Below are 16535 nucleotides of genomic sequence, written 5' to 3' on the forward strand. Positions count from 1 at the left end.
GATGCAACTTACACAATCAAAGCTGAAAATTGTTATCTCTATGTGATGGATTGAGGAAATCTCCTAGCACATAATTTATTCAATTCTTATGCTCATCCAAAGATTTAAATATTTTAATTTGTCTGAGTCCAAAGTCTAGATCAAAATTAATTATTGGTTAATTAAATACATTTATTAATTAACCTAGATTTTCTAGGTGAGTGATTTTTCATTGCAAATAAAAATATATATGATTCTCTTTAAACTATAACAAATATATAGAGATTTCCAAGCATTCTCACCCTCTCAATCGAGTTTGGTTTTCAGGTTATTGCTGCAACCTTTTTGTGCCTTGTACCATTGTATTATTTCATGTTGTTCTAGACCATAAATAACCTAGGCATATGTTGGCTTACTATTTTGTTCATTACACTTATACAAAGATATCTATATAAAAATTTATTCAATAGAGATAATAGTTTTTGGCTTTGATTTTGTATAAGCTTTTGCATTGACGTTTTGAATCACTTGGTGATCCATCATCAAAATGTGAAGAGATGAAAAAACAAAAATTGCAATGATGGATCATGGAGTGTGATTCAAAACATCGATGCAAAAACTTACACACAATCAAAGCCAAAAATTGTTATCTCTATGTGATGAATTGTGGAAATCTACTAGCACATAACTTATTCAATTCTTATGCTCATTCAAAGATTTAAATAATTTAATTTGTTGAGTCCAAAGTCTAGAGCTAAATTAATTATTCATTAATTAAATACATTTATTAATTAACTCAGATTTTCTAGGCAAGTGATTTTTCATTGCAAATAAAAATATATGCTTCTCCTTATACTATAACAAAAATATAGAGATTTCCAGGTATTATCGCCCTCTCAATGGAGTTTGGTTTTCAGGTTTCAGGTTATTGCTGCAACCTTTTTCTGCCTTATACCATTGTATTATTTCATGTTGTTCTAGACCATAAATAACCCAGGCATATGCTGGCTTACTATTTTGTTGATAATGGTCTCATTGTATTCCACTCATTTTTTTCAAACATCTTGGAGTTTGTAATGGGCATTTTGATCTTTTGTCACTTAAGAAAAAGCAGATTTCTAGAATCCATTAAATCAATTGCTATTATTTCTGGATTCGATTGTGTAGTTTTTTTTTTTTGCATCACCATTTCCGATCACACTCTGTGATCCATCATCGGGATGAATAAAAGAGAACGCAAGGAGCCTCATTATGCTCTTCAACATTTCCGATCACACTCTGTGATCCATCATTGGGATGAATAAAAGAGAAAACAAGGAGCCTCATTATGCTCTCTTTTATTCATTGCGATGATGGATCACAAAGTGTGATCGAAATGTTGATGCATAACGAAAAAGGTTACATAATCAAATCCAGAAACAATAGCAACAGTTGTCAAATTTTTAGCTTAAAAAAAGGTAGCAGATGTACTCAATTACATTATTATGGTTGGACCCTCAGTTACACTATTCATGGCAGGACTACAGTTCTGTATTGAATTCCTTCCCATTTAAGTTTGACATAATGTCAACTTAGTTTTCAATGCGTGTGCTGAACTTTCTGCTTGCTGTAAAGTTTTTCAATGCATGTGTCGAATTTTCTTCTTTCTGTAATTTTGGTTTTTTAATTATAATTTACTGGGCACCTTGCTTTCAGCTGTATTCTGTTCTTGAAAAGGATAAAGTGCTTATGCAAAATAATACTAATTTTCCATCCAAGATTGTCAGAAATAATGTTGCTACTACTTCTCTTCATGCATGTTTTTCTAAGGTGTATAATTTTCTCTGAGCTCGGCTTCATCATGCTGAATGTTTAAACTTGTTCCCACCAACCAATTATTGTGAATCAAACATTTATTACTCCCTTAATACCTGTATTCTAGAATTTGCATAGTTGCACAACCCCTTAAAATTTTCTATGTTACAGGCAATTGTTGTTTCTAGGAAACTTATAATCAGTTGTCTTTTGACATCATTGAAAGTGGAACAATGCTGTGACAATAAGAGCTGTTCAGAGAAACAATTCGTTATAATGTTTGGAGCACAAAACCGTGGCGTTAGTTTCCTCTACACTTCACAGGATGACACTTCCTGTGATACTTGCATATTATTTAGTTGTGTGTCTTGCCCTTCTTTGAAATTTTGTTTTTGTTAATAGTGTGACTTTGAACATGTTTGGTGGTTCCATCGGCTCTGCTCACTTGAATAATTCTATCGCAGTACTGCTGAAAGGTAATATTGTGGCTGACACATATTATTTGATTATCTTGCCCAATAACACTTTTTAGCAGTCTTGCCACATTTTGTTGATTCTGTTCATCCAATGCTGCATCCACCTCATCCATAAGATAAACAGATGATCGACTGAATTTTGCCACCATTAGAATGAAGGCAAGGCTTAGAATGGTCCTCTGGCCACCTATATTGTGAAAAAGATAAGATGTCTAAAATTGTTAGGTTATTTTGAGACAGTACTATGTGATGTCAAGAGGAGGTCAAAACATTAGTTCAAACTGCTCATTTAAAAAAGTTAAAGGCAAGAAAATGCTTCCACCTGAGAGTTCTTCTAGGTTGCTCTTCCATCCATCACGGTCATCTTTTGATCCTTCCTTGTTATTGCAAAAGGAAATTTTCACTCCATCCTCCACAAGCTGTCCACATTTGGTTAGGTCAATCCCCTTTGTCGGGAAGAACATCTCACAGCATTCTACAAAAGACTGCCGAATTTCCTGATAAGCAGCTTCATTTGCTTTTTGCACCTTGCTTTTGGTATCTTCAATGCCCTTTGTCAAGATATCTATAGACTCTGATATTGAGGTCCATCTCTCTTTGAAGAGTTCAAGCTTTCCAATCTGCTCATTGAAAGCAATCTGCTCATCAAGAGAAAAGTGTTTTTCTTGTGGTTTTATTTTCTTTAACTCTTCCATTATGATATTGAGTTTTCTCTTCTTATGAGTATAATCACTCTTATCCAGGATCCGTTCTTTAACCAGAGAAGGGAGATTTCCCTGCAAGGTTATGTATCATCAGTTAGAAGGGTACTTACTGAGATGAAACCTTAAGTGCTCATCAATTTTCTTGCTTGTGAATTCATCTGCTGCAGTTATGATTGTTTAAAAATTGAAGCAAGTTTGAAGTCACAATTCTCAAGTTAAAAAAATTGAAGATATTTCCTTTCATTTTTGACTCTCAACTTTTGGGGACAAGGGTATGGAAGAAGGAAATGCAGTCTTACTCAGCAATGGTTTTCAAGTATACCTGTGTCTGCGGTAATGCTTCAATTTCTTTCTCAGCCTTTTTAGCATCTTCTTGTAGATGTGTAATGCGATTTCTCAGCATTTGAATATTGCCCTGCGTTTCAGAAATGACTACTTTGTCACGATCCACAGCTGCTGTCTCAGCAGAATAATCTGAGCACCTGCCTTCTTTTTCTCTCCTAACCTCTTCAATTTTGTTTTCAATGTTTGCAAGTTCTTGTGCATGCAGTTGAAGTTCATCCTGATAAGCATGTACAGATTTCACCAATTCACCAATACATAGAACTTCATTCTGCAACTCTATTTTCTTCATCTTGACCTTTTCTTGTTTAAACAATGTTTCATCAAGAATTCCCTGAAGAACAGACTCATCATTTTTTGTTGTTTGAAGTGCTGATATCAAAACCTTTGCAGTATCAATACAATGATCTGATTGTTTTATTTCATTCAATTTCTTATTGCTTGTTTCATTGTCACTGCTAAGAAAAGCAAACATTTTGTGGTTCTCTTCAAGCTCAATTTTCTGTTTTGTTATCTTGTTTTCGAGCTCCTTAATCTACAAAGGAAACGAATCCCGTTAACTGAAAAGAAAAATTAAAAAATCCTCACACCATTAACAAAGTTCGAAACCAAGGAACTTACCTGCTCCTCGATATTGTTAATCTCTTGGTGTAAATCTTCTTTTTGTCTCCTGTGAGTTTCGAAATTGAGTGATGACAGCCCAAGTTCTTCGAGTTCCTGTGATAAGAGATAATCTCTCTATTAGAAAAAGGGTGACCTAAAGCAATGAAACAAAGAAGCTAATTGGTTGAAAAGGTTGAGGAAACAAACCAAATATTTGAAACTCTATCTGCAAACTGTGAGCTGCACATATAGAGATCAAAGTAACTTGTATTTTATTAGCTTTTTATGCTTTTAAAATTTAAAGCTGATTAATAGGAGAGCGATCGGATAAAACATGTTCTTCATTGGAAAATCTACATATGTTTTTTCTTCCAAATCATTAAGTCTGAATCTGAGTCCAAGTCCGAAATCAACCTGCCAAGTCTAAGTCTGGTTACTGTGGCTACAAATAAAGGTGATAAGTAAGGGAAGCAAATCAACCTTAATCTTCAAAGTGTTTTTAATTTCTGAAACTCGTGGAACAGTATACAGGTCATCAAAAACAAAAGTCACATGGAGCAATGAACTATGCCAGAGATGACCCTGTATCACTCATCCCAGCATCACTAGCTCTACAATAGATCCTACATTCACATCCCAAATTGGTACCCAATGCTGTTACAGCCATAGTTGCGTAACAGGGAATTGGGATTGAGTTGGCAAACCAAATGGATAATTGTAATTCAACTACTCAAGGTTTAGTCACCAAAAACTTGGGAAATTATAAATAATGCTGACATCACACTCTAACTAATGCTGACATCATCAACCCAATCTGTAGCATAATAAAGAGGTTTACCAAATTCCGTTCACTTTGGAAACTGAGAGAATTAATCATTATTGTCGATATTAGATACTGTTTTATTAAATATTGTACTAAAAAAATCTCAAATGCACAAAAACCTCAGTTGTGTTTGTATGCATGTTGCTCAAATGTGGAAGTCGTGAATTTTTACCCTTGTAGGATTGTAGGGTGAGGTTATCCTTTTCTGGTCAGCTTCACAAGTCACCCCTACAAGCAAAAAGTCCTGTTTGTTGACTGATAAAAATACTAATAGTCCTATTATTGCATCCATGATGCTATTTATTTTCATTGTCTCATTATTCATGAGGTACTTGAGAAAAAAAAAGGAAATTTAAGTTAAGAAACAGTTCAAATCATTCAACATGGAGCCAACATTACTTTTATTAGAAAGGCCTTGGGTGCAAATTAAATTTGATAAGCAACAACTAATGAAACAAGGGAATATGGAAATATAAAGTAAATTGCTCCCCTAAGAGTGTTGATAATTGTCAAGCACCGTAGACTATTTTAAATCTATAAACTCAATGCCTATCCTTGTATACTCATCTACTGGAAAGTCGCAGATGTTCTTAGTCATCCTCCCACAAGGAAGTAAGTTGAAAACAATTCTACAGTGCACATGACTGTTGCATTACACGTCTTTGGTGAGATCACATGGATAAAAAAACAGTGTTGATAATTGTCAAGAACCGCAGTCTCTTTTAAATCTATAAACTCAATGCCTATCCTTGTATACTCATCTACTGGAAAGCCAGAGTTATTCTTTCTCATCCTCTCACAAGGAAGTAAGTTGAAAACAATTCTATAGTGTACATAATGTTGCATTCTGCATGTCTTAGGTGAGATCACATAGATATAAAAACATTGAATTCATGTTAAAGCACGATGATTCTATATCTCTAATTAGTAATGTGTCTTCTTGTGCCATATCTTGCAAATACATATATTAGAGTTGTCACATCATAGAAAATATGAATTTCATATAAAACTCCATAAACTTAACTCATTAATTGAAATTTCAAACAGCAACATGGGCCAAAATGAAGTCTCACATTTCCTTTTACTGTATTATAATTAAGGAGTTTAGAACTTATTAACAAGATCCTTAATTTCCTACACCCACTACAATAAATTTTGATCCATGGCAAACACTTAAGGGAGCATTTTCCCCACATTGCAGGAAACATTCATGGATTTGAAATAGTGGAATTAAATACTGATAGAAAAGTAATTAATAAATTTAACAGTATGTAAGTTTATATACTAGCTCTTCCAAACGAAAGAGAAAAATATGCAGAGTGGAAGTGCCATTCAAATAAGAAATCCAAAAAACGGAAAAAAAAAAAAGAACTAAATATATATTTAGACTATAATATAATAGCAAAAGCTTTACCTGATGTACTCTTGTGAGAATAGTGTTGACAGAATCCAACTTGGCTTGAAAATGGTCATTCTCGAATTTAATTTGGATATAATTGCTCTTTGCATTGCCCCTCCATCCTCCTGTTACAGATCCTGATCGATTCACCTTGCCATCAAGTGTAACACTCCAAATTCCATGATGCAGGATCAAATCTTTAGCAACTTCATCTGAAGAAGATATAACATAACCTCCAAAAACTCTCTTGATTGCTTTTTCAAATTTTGTATTGTAGTCTATTTGCTCAAGTGGCAGAATAACACTTCCTTCAGCATACTTCTGCTGAGCCTTCTTTTGTTGATGAAACCTATCTTCAATCCTTAGCCGATCAAGAGGCCAGATACGACCAAATCTAGAAATATTTCCAGCCTTCTCCCATATTCGTAACAAATCTGCAGCTGCTTCTGTTGATTCTGTTACGCATGTCTTCTTTAATGATCCTGTCTCACAAATTACTAAGAACTAAGCCACACAAAATTTCTAAAATAAACATCATTCTCATGCCAAAATGAAGACATGTTACCTGAGATAATATTAAGAGCTAGAAAATATTTATGACTTTCTTCAAGTCCCTTCTTAAACCTGAAACACGAGTGCAATGGCCATGCTGGCAAAGATGATTCTCTGTCATTTAACATTCCAAGTTCAGCACTTATCGTGCGAAGTTTGGTTTCCAATTCATCTTTCTCTCCTTCAATTTTTTGTTTCTGATAAGTTAACGCCTTCTTCCTACAGTCACTATCATTGGTTTGAAAAGAACAAAGTAAATCAGATAAGATGGTAAACTTCGCTTTCTCTTCTATAAGGTGTTTTTCCATTGTTTCTTTCTTGGCAGAAAGCAAATTCAAGGAATCTTCTATAACTAGCCGCTGGGTGCAAAGCTCTTGCATTTTCTCTTCTGATGCAGTGATGGTATCTTTTAGTTCTTCTAGGTAGAAGTGAATGGACGCCCTGGCATTTGAAGAGTTTTTCTCACTCTGAAGCCTACTCACAAGTCCTTGCTTCTGTTCGATTTGCAGATTTATGTAAGAAACTTTCTCCCCGAGACTATGTAAAAGTTGCTCAAGATGCCCCAATCTCAAATGTGCATCCCTTGCAGCTTGAAGCTTTCTCTCATACATAGATTTCTGTTCCTCCTTCATAGCAATAGTATCAAGAAGCTGGACTCTTTCACTTTCAAGATTCAGTGAGGGTAATTTTAAATGATTTTTTAGTTCCTTGATATGTACTTTTCTTTTCTCCAAAATAAGTTGTTGCTCTTTGATCCTGCACTCTTCAGAGTTCAATTGACCCACTTTTGCATCAATTTCTTTTCTTAAGGATAGTAATTCCTCTGACAGAAAGGTACGCAACTGACTGCAAATAAATGCTACTTCTGACTTAAGCTGCATAAAACAAGAGATTTGAACAATTGAGCAAAAAATTCATCCACGATGTACACTAAGGAGAAGGATTGAACAAAACGCCTAGCTGCCTGATGTTCATATTGAATTTTGATCTTTTGTGTAATGGCATGCTGGATAAGTGTTGTACATGATTGCATGCAGCATTAATACATACAACAACATAGCTCATAGACAAAATTAATAAGATCAAAATAAGTTCGGTGAGGCATCTACACTAGCTCAAATATCTTAATTACAGACATCTGTTCAGCTCAGGTATGATCCTTGGAGGTGCAAACATACCCATGTTCAAATTTTATAAATGTTATTAAAAGTAGTTTTAAAAAAAAGGTACATGTAATTGTAATCAATATTCTATTTCGTAAATAATATATATTCATGTGCCACTATCCATCACTTTTGATAATTTTCTTTTTAAACCATGTTCTCAAGGTACATTCCACTTTTTTTTTCTTTTTCCTAATAATATACTCAGGAGGCGAGGCATTCAAGCTTAAAGACCATGCTAGAGGTTTGGAAAAATTAGCACTCAAGCTAGAGGTGCATAGGAGGGAATTGACGAGGAGTGGTTTCCCTGTGAGAGGAAATAAGTAGTGCGGCATTCAAGCCAAAAAAGTGCAAGATAATTGTAAGCCCGATGTTATCTCCATTGGGAGAGAATTAAATACAGCAGTATCCCCCATGTGAAGGGTAGGGCCCCCCATTACCAACCTTCATTAAATAATATATAAAATAAAAAACAATCATCTTGAGAGCTTCCACAAGGGGTATCTAAAAAACCAAACAAGTGTCTCGTTTAGTGTTGACCATAAAACCTAAATTTACCTTTACCTTTATAAAGATTCAAATGAGGAATATGACAAGCCAAGATGTAAAGAGAAACAAATAGAAATTATTGAGCTTGTAGAGCAAAGGAAAGTCATTGAGAAAACTTTGGCAAAATAGCTGACTGTAAGAAACCAACTAAACAAAAGTAAAAGAGGTACTCAAATAATTACAAATTATGATGAATAAGAAAGGAGATACCAATAGGATAATGTGCTATTTAAATAAAGTTAATTGTTATGGATTGCAATGAAACCAATGAACTACAGGGTAAATCATAGGCAGATGCAAACAAAATTAAAATCAACTACAGGCAACATTCACTGTTGCCAATACACACATTATATTTAAAAAATTGCAAATAGACAGATATATAGAAAAATAACGCAAGTTTCCTGACACAGAAACTCACATGCCAACCTACTATGTCACAGTAGAGGAAAATAATACCCATTTATGTAAAATTGCACAAGCAACCAATTTCATATCAAATGTGAATCAAGAACCCATTTGAAATAGATTACAAAGCAAAATTCCAGTCATGTAGAATAGTTCTTTGTATTCCACACAGTAATGATGAAAACTCATCCACATGAATTAACTTAAAGCTAATTGTTACATGGATAACCATTGTATTATTTCACAACACAAATAAATTCCATGCTTTGCAAGTGTATGGAAAGCATTTCAAGTATTGGACAGCTTCTATAAGATTATCTGGCAGGAAATAGGTTAATTCTGATATTGGTGCTTGAACTACAAAGAATGGACAAGATCAAGAATTACCTGTTTTATTCTAGATAAGACTTTCAGAGAAGTTTGATCTTTTTCAATTATCTTTTCCAGCAAAACTATATTTTCCTGAATTTCATCAAGGCCTTTCCTTGTCTTTTTCAATTCCTGTTGGGCCTTTTCTACTTCTGCATTCCACCTGCCTGCTTGGATGCAGCATAACAGATTTCAACTTCCCATTAAATTACTTCCAAGAAACACACAACCAAATAACATAATCCTGCTCACAAACTTATGTACAGAAAAAAGCATCTCAACCAGTATCCTCAAGTACCTCTTTGTTTCAAAAGTGTATGTTTTAATAAATAATCCTTCCCAGGCTACGCTTTCTATCAAGGTTTTAAGTTGATTTATATTTTAGGTCTGTAACATAAACATGATACTGCTGCCTTTTGACTAGGAAACATACCTGCACCTGATGCCTCGGAGATTATGGATGCCAGTAACTTCAATGAGTTGCCATCGACTAATTCTGTGACCTGTGATTGGTGAACTATGGCACCCGTTCCTTCAAGATAGAGCCTTAGCTCTTGTAGTATTTCCTGTAAGTACAAAATTCTATGTTAAAGTTGTATAGCACCTTGAGAGTCAATAAAAGTATGACTTTTTATGTTAGAGTTATATACTAAATTGAAAGCAAAGGGTACACATTGATTTCAGCGGCCACTAACAATTTCCTAAATCAAACAAAGTGTGATAAAAATTAAAAACATATTTGCACCCAAGGAATCCTAGATCTGAACAAGAATAATGATGCATAACCACACAATTTACAAAATAGTCTTAAAGAGCTCAATCTTAGAAACAGCATTCAACCTTGAATCAAAAAGAACTTGTACCAATGATTTCAAGAACCCCAATATTTGAGAAGGAATCAAAATGGAAAAACTTGCCTAGATGATGATCTGGAATAAACTTCTGGGTATGCCAATTTCCTGAACAATCAAAGATTTGAAATAAATAATGTTTATTAAGATGCTACAGCCCAGTTGACATACACATGAAATATTTATAATTTAAGGGGCACCTTAATATAGAATTAGGGCTTAGTGGGCCAAGTCTAGAAGTTGATGAGTATTACAAACCCGTTAACATCCAAATGAAGGTACTGAAATGTCTATCACTTTCTTCAAAAAAATTCAACCTAAATAACAACCTGCATAATGAAGTGTAAAGATTTCATCCCAGAAAAATGTATGAAATCCACCTAAAGGTTGAAGAAAAGCCTCAATGGTACCTTTCCTTTAAAAAATACCAACATTTCAATTTTATCCTCATAAAAACTCTGAACAAAGTTGTGATGCATGGTTTGGCATTTTAAAGGGTCTCTCAATAGGAGAGGACCTTGGAGTACACGATTTCCACATGGAAACAAGTGCAATAATCTTAATTACTGCAGTTGCCATCTCAAGAGCCATGGTAATGTTATGAACTAACAAAATAAACAAAGATAAAAGTTGCATTCAAATATTCATAAAGCAATATGGCAGGTATGACGGAACACTTCACTGAAACCCCTCAACATCTAAGGATCATGATTCCTGCTGATGACTTAAATAATACTTTCGATGACTTTCATATGAGGCATCAATCAATCTCTATAAACTGTGCACTAGCTCCAAACCCTGAGAATTAATTTTTTATCTACTTATGTATTCATAATACCCTTTCAGACATGTTAAGAGCTATCCAGGAATTGGGCCACTACAGAAGGATATAGCAATGTGCATGTGGTTGCTAAAGGATGTTGTGCTCAAGAAATCACTGGAGCGACAGCTCTATGCAGGATAAAGCTGGTGCCACGGGTTGGTTGAACTCACCACGCTAATGGTTGCTTCCCTTTTTTATTTTTTTCAAGCATCTTTTTCAGTTTTTCAAGACGAATAAGTTTCAATCCCTGTACTCTCGGACTGTGTGTAAGTTAAAACATCATCATGTAGCATGCTTTGCTATTAATGCTGGCTTCAGATAGTGCAGATCAAACAGATGATTCTCTGAACACTTATTCTCCTCTATGCACAGCTTTCAGTTTCTACTTTGTTAAATCTGCAACCTGCATCTTCTCAGATATTGCTATCTATATATGCTTAAGGGCTGTTAATAGTAGTTTCACTTTAAACTACTTTTTTCTTCACAATTTAATATTTTTTCTGAAAGGGAAAAATAGCTGAAAAAAATGTTATACAGAGGTAATGATGATTCGTATTATCAAATTAACCAATAGATAAAATTGATTTGTACATAAACTCTATGACTAAAATGAATATTATATATGGCCAAAAATGAATATTATAAAAAATAAGGATCAACAGCATTATCTATCATTATAACCTAAAGTCGTGCAAGAAAAAAGACTCCTTTAGAAGAAATGAATGCAGTATGTCGCCAGAACATTATAAAACGATCTGCATTACTCCAGACTTGATCTTGTACACAAATATGAGTGTCATGGCAGTAATTTGAAACATCAATAGGAAAACCTTGATGAACTTAGAAATTTCAAATTCATTTAGAAAATGGAAGATTGCTGTAAAAATCAAATTCAGAACAATGTACTCATAAAACAAACAAGCAGAAGTATGGCACATAAGTTGTATACAAACCAGAGCACAGGAAACTAATCTCACTCTTTTTGAATCATGGATATTAATAGATGTTAAAAGTTTAAACCTTCTAAAAATAAAATTCAACGGGAAAATCCCAGGTTCTCATTTGTTATGTAAACCATTAATTTATTAAACAATGTAAAATCATTTCTCATGAGAAAATAACTCTTTTCTGCCAACTGAAAAAAAATCAAAATGAATGATAAAACTCTTAGTTACACGCATTTGTGGTTTTGCCCAGAGAACCTTGCCTGGGTTCGAACCAATTCGAAATATTGGTTCGGCTTGGGCAAAATTCGGTCAGGGTTCCGATTCCCAGGGGTGATTCAAACCCGCAGTCTAGAAAATCGAACCCGAGCAAATTTGTGGCATTGGACAGCTTTTAAGTCATCTTTTATAACAAATTTGATAATGTATTAAGTTCCACAGCCCTAAAAAGTGAATGTAAATAGGTTATTTTGGCTTCTAACATCATTTGTTGTGTGCAAATAGGCAATTTGTGAGCAAGTAGGTGATTGAGCAAAAGTAATTTTGTGCAAGGAGTTGGAAGATTGGATTGTGAGTTATATCGAAGTGTTTGTGTCTCATTGCTACATCTTTGCAAGCATACAATGGCAAGAAGAGGTAAGTTCTCGTTCTATTTTGCTTTGTTTCAATGTTTTGTTTAATCTTTTTATTTTTTTCAATTGTCTTTCATTGCCAATAAGATCTAGCTATTATATTTCCTCAAAATTTATTCTCAATAACAATATGTCAATATGTATACAATTTCTTATCATAGGAAAAGGAGCTTCAAAAGGATCTACATCTTCCTCAGTAGGCAATGCCTATATCCCACAAAGAATAGAACCCCCATATTCTCCTTTGTGGAAGTATGTGGATATTATACAACCTCTTCCAAGAGGTGGTGGCTTCCATTGGAAATGTCAAGGTTGCAATGTAGAAAGAAACAATTCATATTATCCTGTGGTAGGCCATTTGTATGGATACCCTAGTAGAGGAGTGAAGAAATGTCCTAGAAAAGAAATGCACTTGTGCCAAACTTATTAATATTAAAATATATTGAAGAGCGTGAGCGAGCTGAGGAGAGAGATGAACTTAGACTAAATGCCATTGATGGCAATAAAAATAAGAAAAGAGCAAAAGGAATGAAATCCACCCTAGTTTTGTGATAGAAAATCACCCCTTCTATAATACCTCAGTTGCCCCTAATTCTAAAAATGAAGCAGCCATTCAACACAAAAGAAAGGAACCACTTGAAACTAAATTTCAAAATCAGAGTAGGGAAATTGCCGACATTGATGTGGCAAGATGCTTGTATGCAAATGGGTTGTTATTTAATCGTGTTCGCTCTCTACATTTCAAGCAGATGTTGAGAAGTGCTAATAAAGTACCTCCAGGGTATTCAGGTCCCGGTTTTGAGAGAGTACGAACGACCTTGTTGGATGATGAGGTCAAGTTGATTGATGAGCAATTGAAGCCCATCAAGGATTCATGGATTGAGATAGGGGTAACAATTGTTTCAGACGAGTGGAAAGATGCTAGAAATCGTCCACTGATCAATGCTTTGGCAGTGTCCCCTAAAGGGGCAATGCTTTTGAAAGTAGTGGATTGTGAGGGGCAAGTAAAAGATGGATCATTTATTGCTAATATCCCATTGAGGATATTGAACAAGTAGGTGCAAGAAATGTTGTCCAAGTCACAATCGAAAATGCAAAGAATTGTAGAGCTGTTAGTTTGTTTGTTGAAGAGATATACCAACATATTTTTTGGACACCTTGTGCAGTTCATTCATTCAATCTAATGCTACAAAAGATTGGGAAGAGTATTCAGTGGATCAAGGAGGTGTATGCAGAAGCTGAGGACATCTAGATGTTCATCACAAAACCCCACATGACTCGAGGGATATTCCGAATGTTCTCATGTTTGGAGTTGTTGAAGGTAAGTAAACTTGAACTCAAGTTAGTTAATTTTTTTTAAAATAGTATCTTGCGATTTCTAATTTTTTGATTATCTAATGATGTGTATTTTTTTATCAAGTATCTAACAATTTGTATTGTTTTTGCTTTATTTTATGTTACAAGTTGCTGAGACACGTTCTGCATCAAATGTAATTGTCTTGAGACAACATATGCAAGTGAAAGAGGCACTTACCAATATGGTGATCAGCAACAATTGGGCTATACGGTGGCAAAGCAACACTGAGAGGGCAACCAAAATAAGAAAGAGGATATTGGATGAAAAATGGTGGGAATGTGTAGAATATCTCATTAATCTCACCACACACATTATGATCATGCTTAGCTACGCAAACATGGATAGGCCTTGCCTTGGAGAGATCTATGATGGCATAGACTCAATGCTTGAGAAGATCAAGCAAATTGTAAATGAAAAGGAACAAGATCCTCAAGAGACCTTCTTAAAACAATTGCTTGCAATTGTTATAGAAAGATGGAACAAAATGACCACTCCTCTACATTTGCTTACCTATGCATTGACACCCAAATACTATAGCACTGAGTACATTGATCTACTAGGAAGGCTACCACCCTATAGAGACATAGAAGTGTCTAATAGATACAAGGCAGCATTTCAAAGACTCTTTCCTAAAGATGAAAAGTGAGATTTTATTACGAATGAGTTCATACTGTTTGTGGATGCAAAAAATTTAAGCAATGATGCTCTTCATCATCGATTTACGAAGGATGCTCATAGTTGGTGATACCTCCATGGCCAAAGATTCCAAATGTTGCAGCCCCTTGCAATCAAAGTGATATCACAAGTTTGTTTAAGTTTTTTTTTTAAATGTTATAAGTTTCCTTTGTCTAAAAAAAATGTTATTAGTTTCCTATATCTTCATAAATTGCTAGAAATTCTAAGATTCAAGATACATAATTTAAATTTTATTTTAATTGTTTACATGTCATGTCTTCATAGATTACTAGTTCATTCACTTCAGAGAGAAATTGGTGCACATATTCTTTCATCCATTCAGTGAAGCGCAGTAGGTTGGAATAAAAAAGAGCAAAGAACTTGGTGTTTGTGCATTACAACTTGTGTCTCCTGTCACACAAGACTAAAGAATACAAAGAAGGGGGAGACAAAGAGGTAGGATGGAGATGCAGAGTTGGTGGACTTCAATGTTTTTGCTTCTCAGCTTACAATTGAAGACTTTGAAGATTTTGATGCCCATACTATTGTTTTTTGTGTTGATCCCATTGGCCTTAGCTCTATTGTTGAGTCAACTAATGCAAAAGGACTAAGAGGACAAGAAGAAGAAGATGATGATGATGATGATGATGATGATGATGATGAAGATAAATATGATGAAAATTAAAAAAATTTATACATTATGATTAGTTGAAACTTGAACTTGAAACAATGATACTTGAACTTGCTGCTATGATTCATGGATCATAATTTAATTTTAATGTTTTGAATCTTTGATGTTGAACTTGAAAATTGAAATATATGAGGGTATGATCTTGATTCATGCTGCTATGATTACAACTAAAATGTTTAAAGTTTATGCCTATGGTGTATTTGTTGTTTAAATTATTAAATCATATGATTTTATGATACTCTATGCTTCTAGGCTTCATAATGTGTGTGCGTGTGTATAATTTTTACATGTTTTTGTACAAGCGAACCCAAATGAACCTGAAACCCTTTCCAAAAAATTTCCATATCGCCAAACCAGTTCTTCGAACCCGTATTTCAAATCGAACTCAAACTGATAACTAAGATAAAACTTGAAAACAACTCATCATGAAAGCCATGATGTGCTAAGAAATTCATAAACACATGCAAGGATATTTGCAAGACATTTAATCTAACACCTTTTCAGTCAAGTTAATTAAATACTTCAACAAAGATGTGAACTACGACAAAATGATTTGTCACAATACCCTGAATGTAGTCAAGAATTCATAGAATAGTGTAACATACTGTCAAGTCTAAATTATCCTGCTAGTCGGAAATGTTTCTAGATTACCCAAGCAGAAGTGAAAATGAATGTCTTCATAAACAACTAATGGTGAGTGTTTGTGGATGGTGTGCACTGTGCACAATGATTTGGCTGCAGTTGCAATAGTTAGGAAGCAGGTTCACATCTTTAAACTCACAACTCTCAATATAAGCATGTGAGTCGAAGGATGCAAGCAAGAAACATGAATTTCATGGGGGGTTTAGCAGTAAATGTTTACTTCAGAAGAGAACTACTTGATTACACAGAGTAAATAGTGTACTAGAACATACCATAGAAAAATACTAGATATAAAGTAATAATCACAAGAAGATGGCAGAAAGATATTATCTTTGTTACAAATATAATGTCTACAATCTAGACAATGCTACCTTTCAAGAGAAAGTGATTGCATAGATAGAGCTAGACCGGTTGTTCAAGAGTACCAACCTTTGGCAACCACTCGAAAGTTATTGGCAACATCAGCAACTTATTCCCTAACTAATATACTTATTTCCATAGTTACCCACATTCATGGTTTTGCCCAAAGAACCTTGCCTACATTTGAACCAGCTCGAAATACTAGTTTGGTTTGGGCAAAATTTGGTCAGGGTTCCAATTCCCAGAGCGTGGTTCGAACCTGTAGTCTAGAAAATCGAACCTAGTTGAATTTGCGGCATTGGATGAGTTTTAAGTCATTTTTTATAACAAATTTGATAATGTATTGAGTTCCGCAGCCCTAATAAGTAAATGTAAATAGGTTATTTTGGCTTCTAACAT

General features: G+C 34.4%; 1 protein-coding gene across 1 annotated transcript in view; it reads right to left on the bottom strand.

Annotated features, from left to right (window-relative positions):
• Nucleotides 1–1853: 1853 nt before the first annotated feature.
• Nucleotides 1854–16535, bottom strand: part of LOC149556476 (structural maintenance of chromosomes protein 2-like) — a 41007-nt gene continuing 26325 nt past the window's right edge. Inside the window, exons 4-11 of the mRNA XM_089830795.1 lie at nt 9595–9727; nt 9180–9328; nt 6686–7547; nt 6136–6602; nt 3917–4012; nt 3276–3830; nt 2572–3025; nt 1854–2436 (exon numbers count right to left, since the gene is read on the bottom strand). Of these exons, the coding sequence (XP_089686921.1) occupies nt 2129–2436; nt 2572–3025; nt 3276–3830; nt 3917–4012; nt 6136–6602; nt 6686–7547; nt 9180–9328; nt 9595–9727 (3024 nt within the window). The 3' untranslated portion in view covers nt 1854–2128. The remainder of the gene's footprint in view (nt 2437–2571; nt 3026–3275; nt 3831–3916; nt 4013–6135; nt 6603–6685; nt 7548–9179; nt 9329–9594; nt 9728–16535) is intronic.

Source organism: Cupressus sempervirens, chromosome 5, assembly GCF_028749045.1.
Source record: "Cupressus sempervirens isolate cs-2001-9-10 chromosome 5, ASM2874904v1, whole genome shotgun sequence".
NCBI lineage: Eukaryota > Viridiplantae > Streptophyta > Pinopsida > Cupressales > Cupressaceae > Cupressus > Cupressus sempervirens.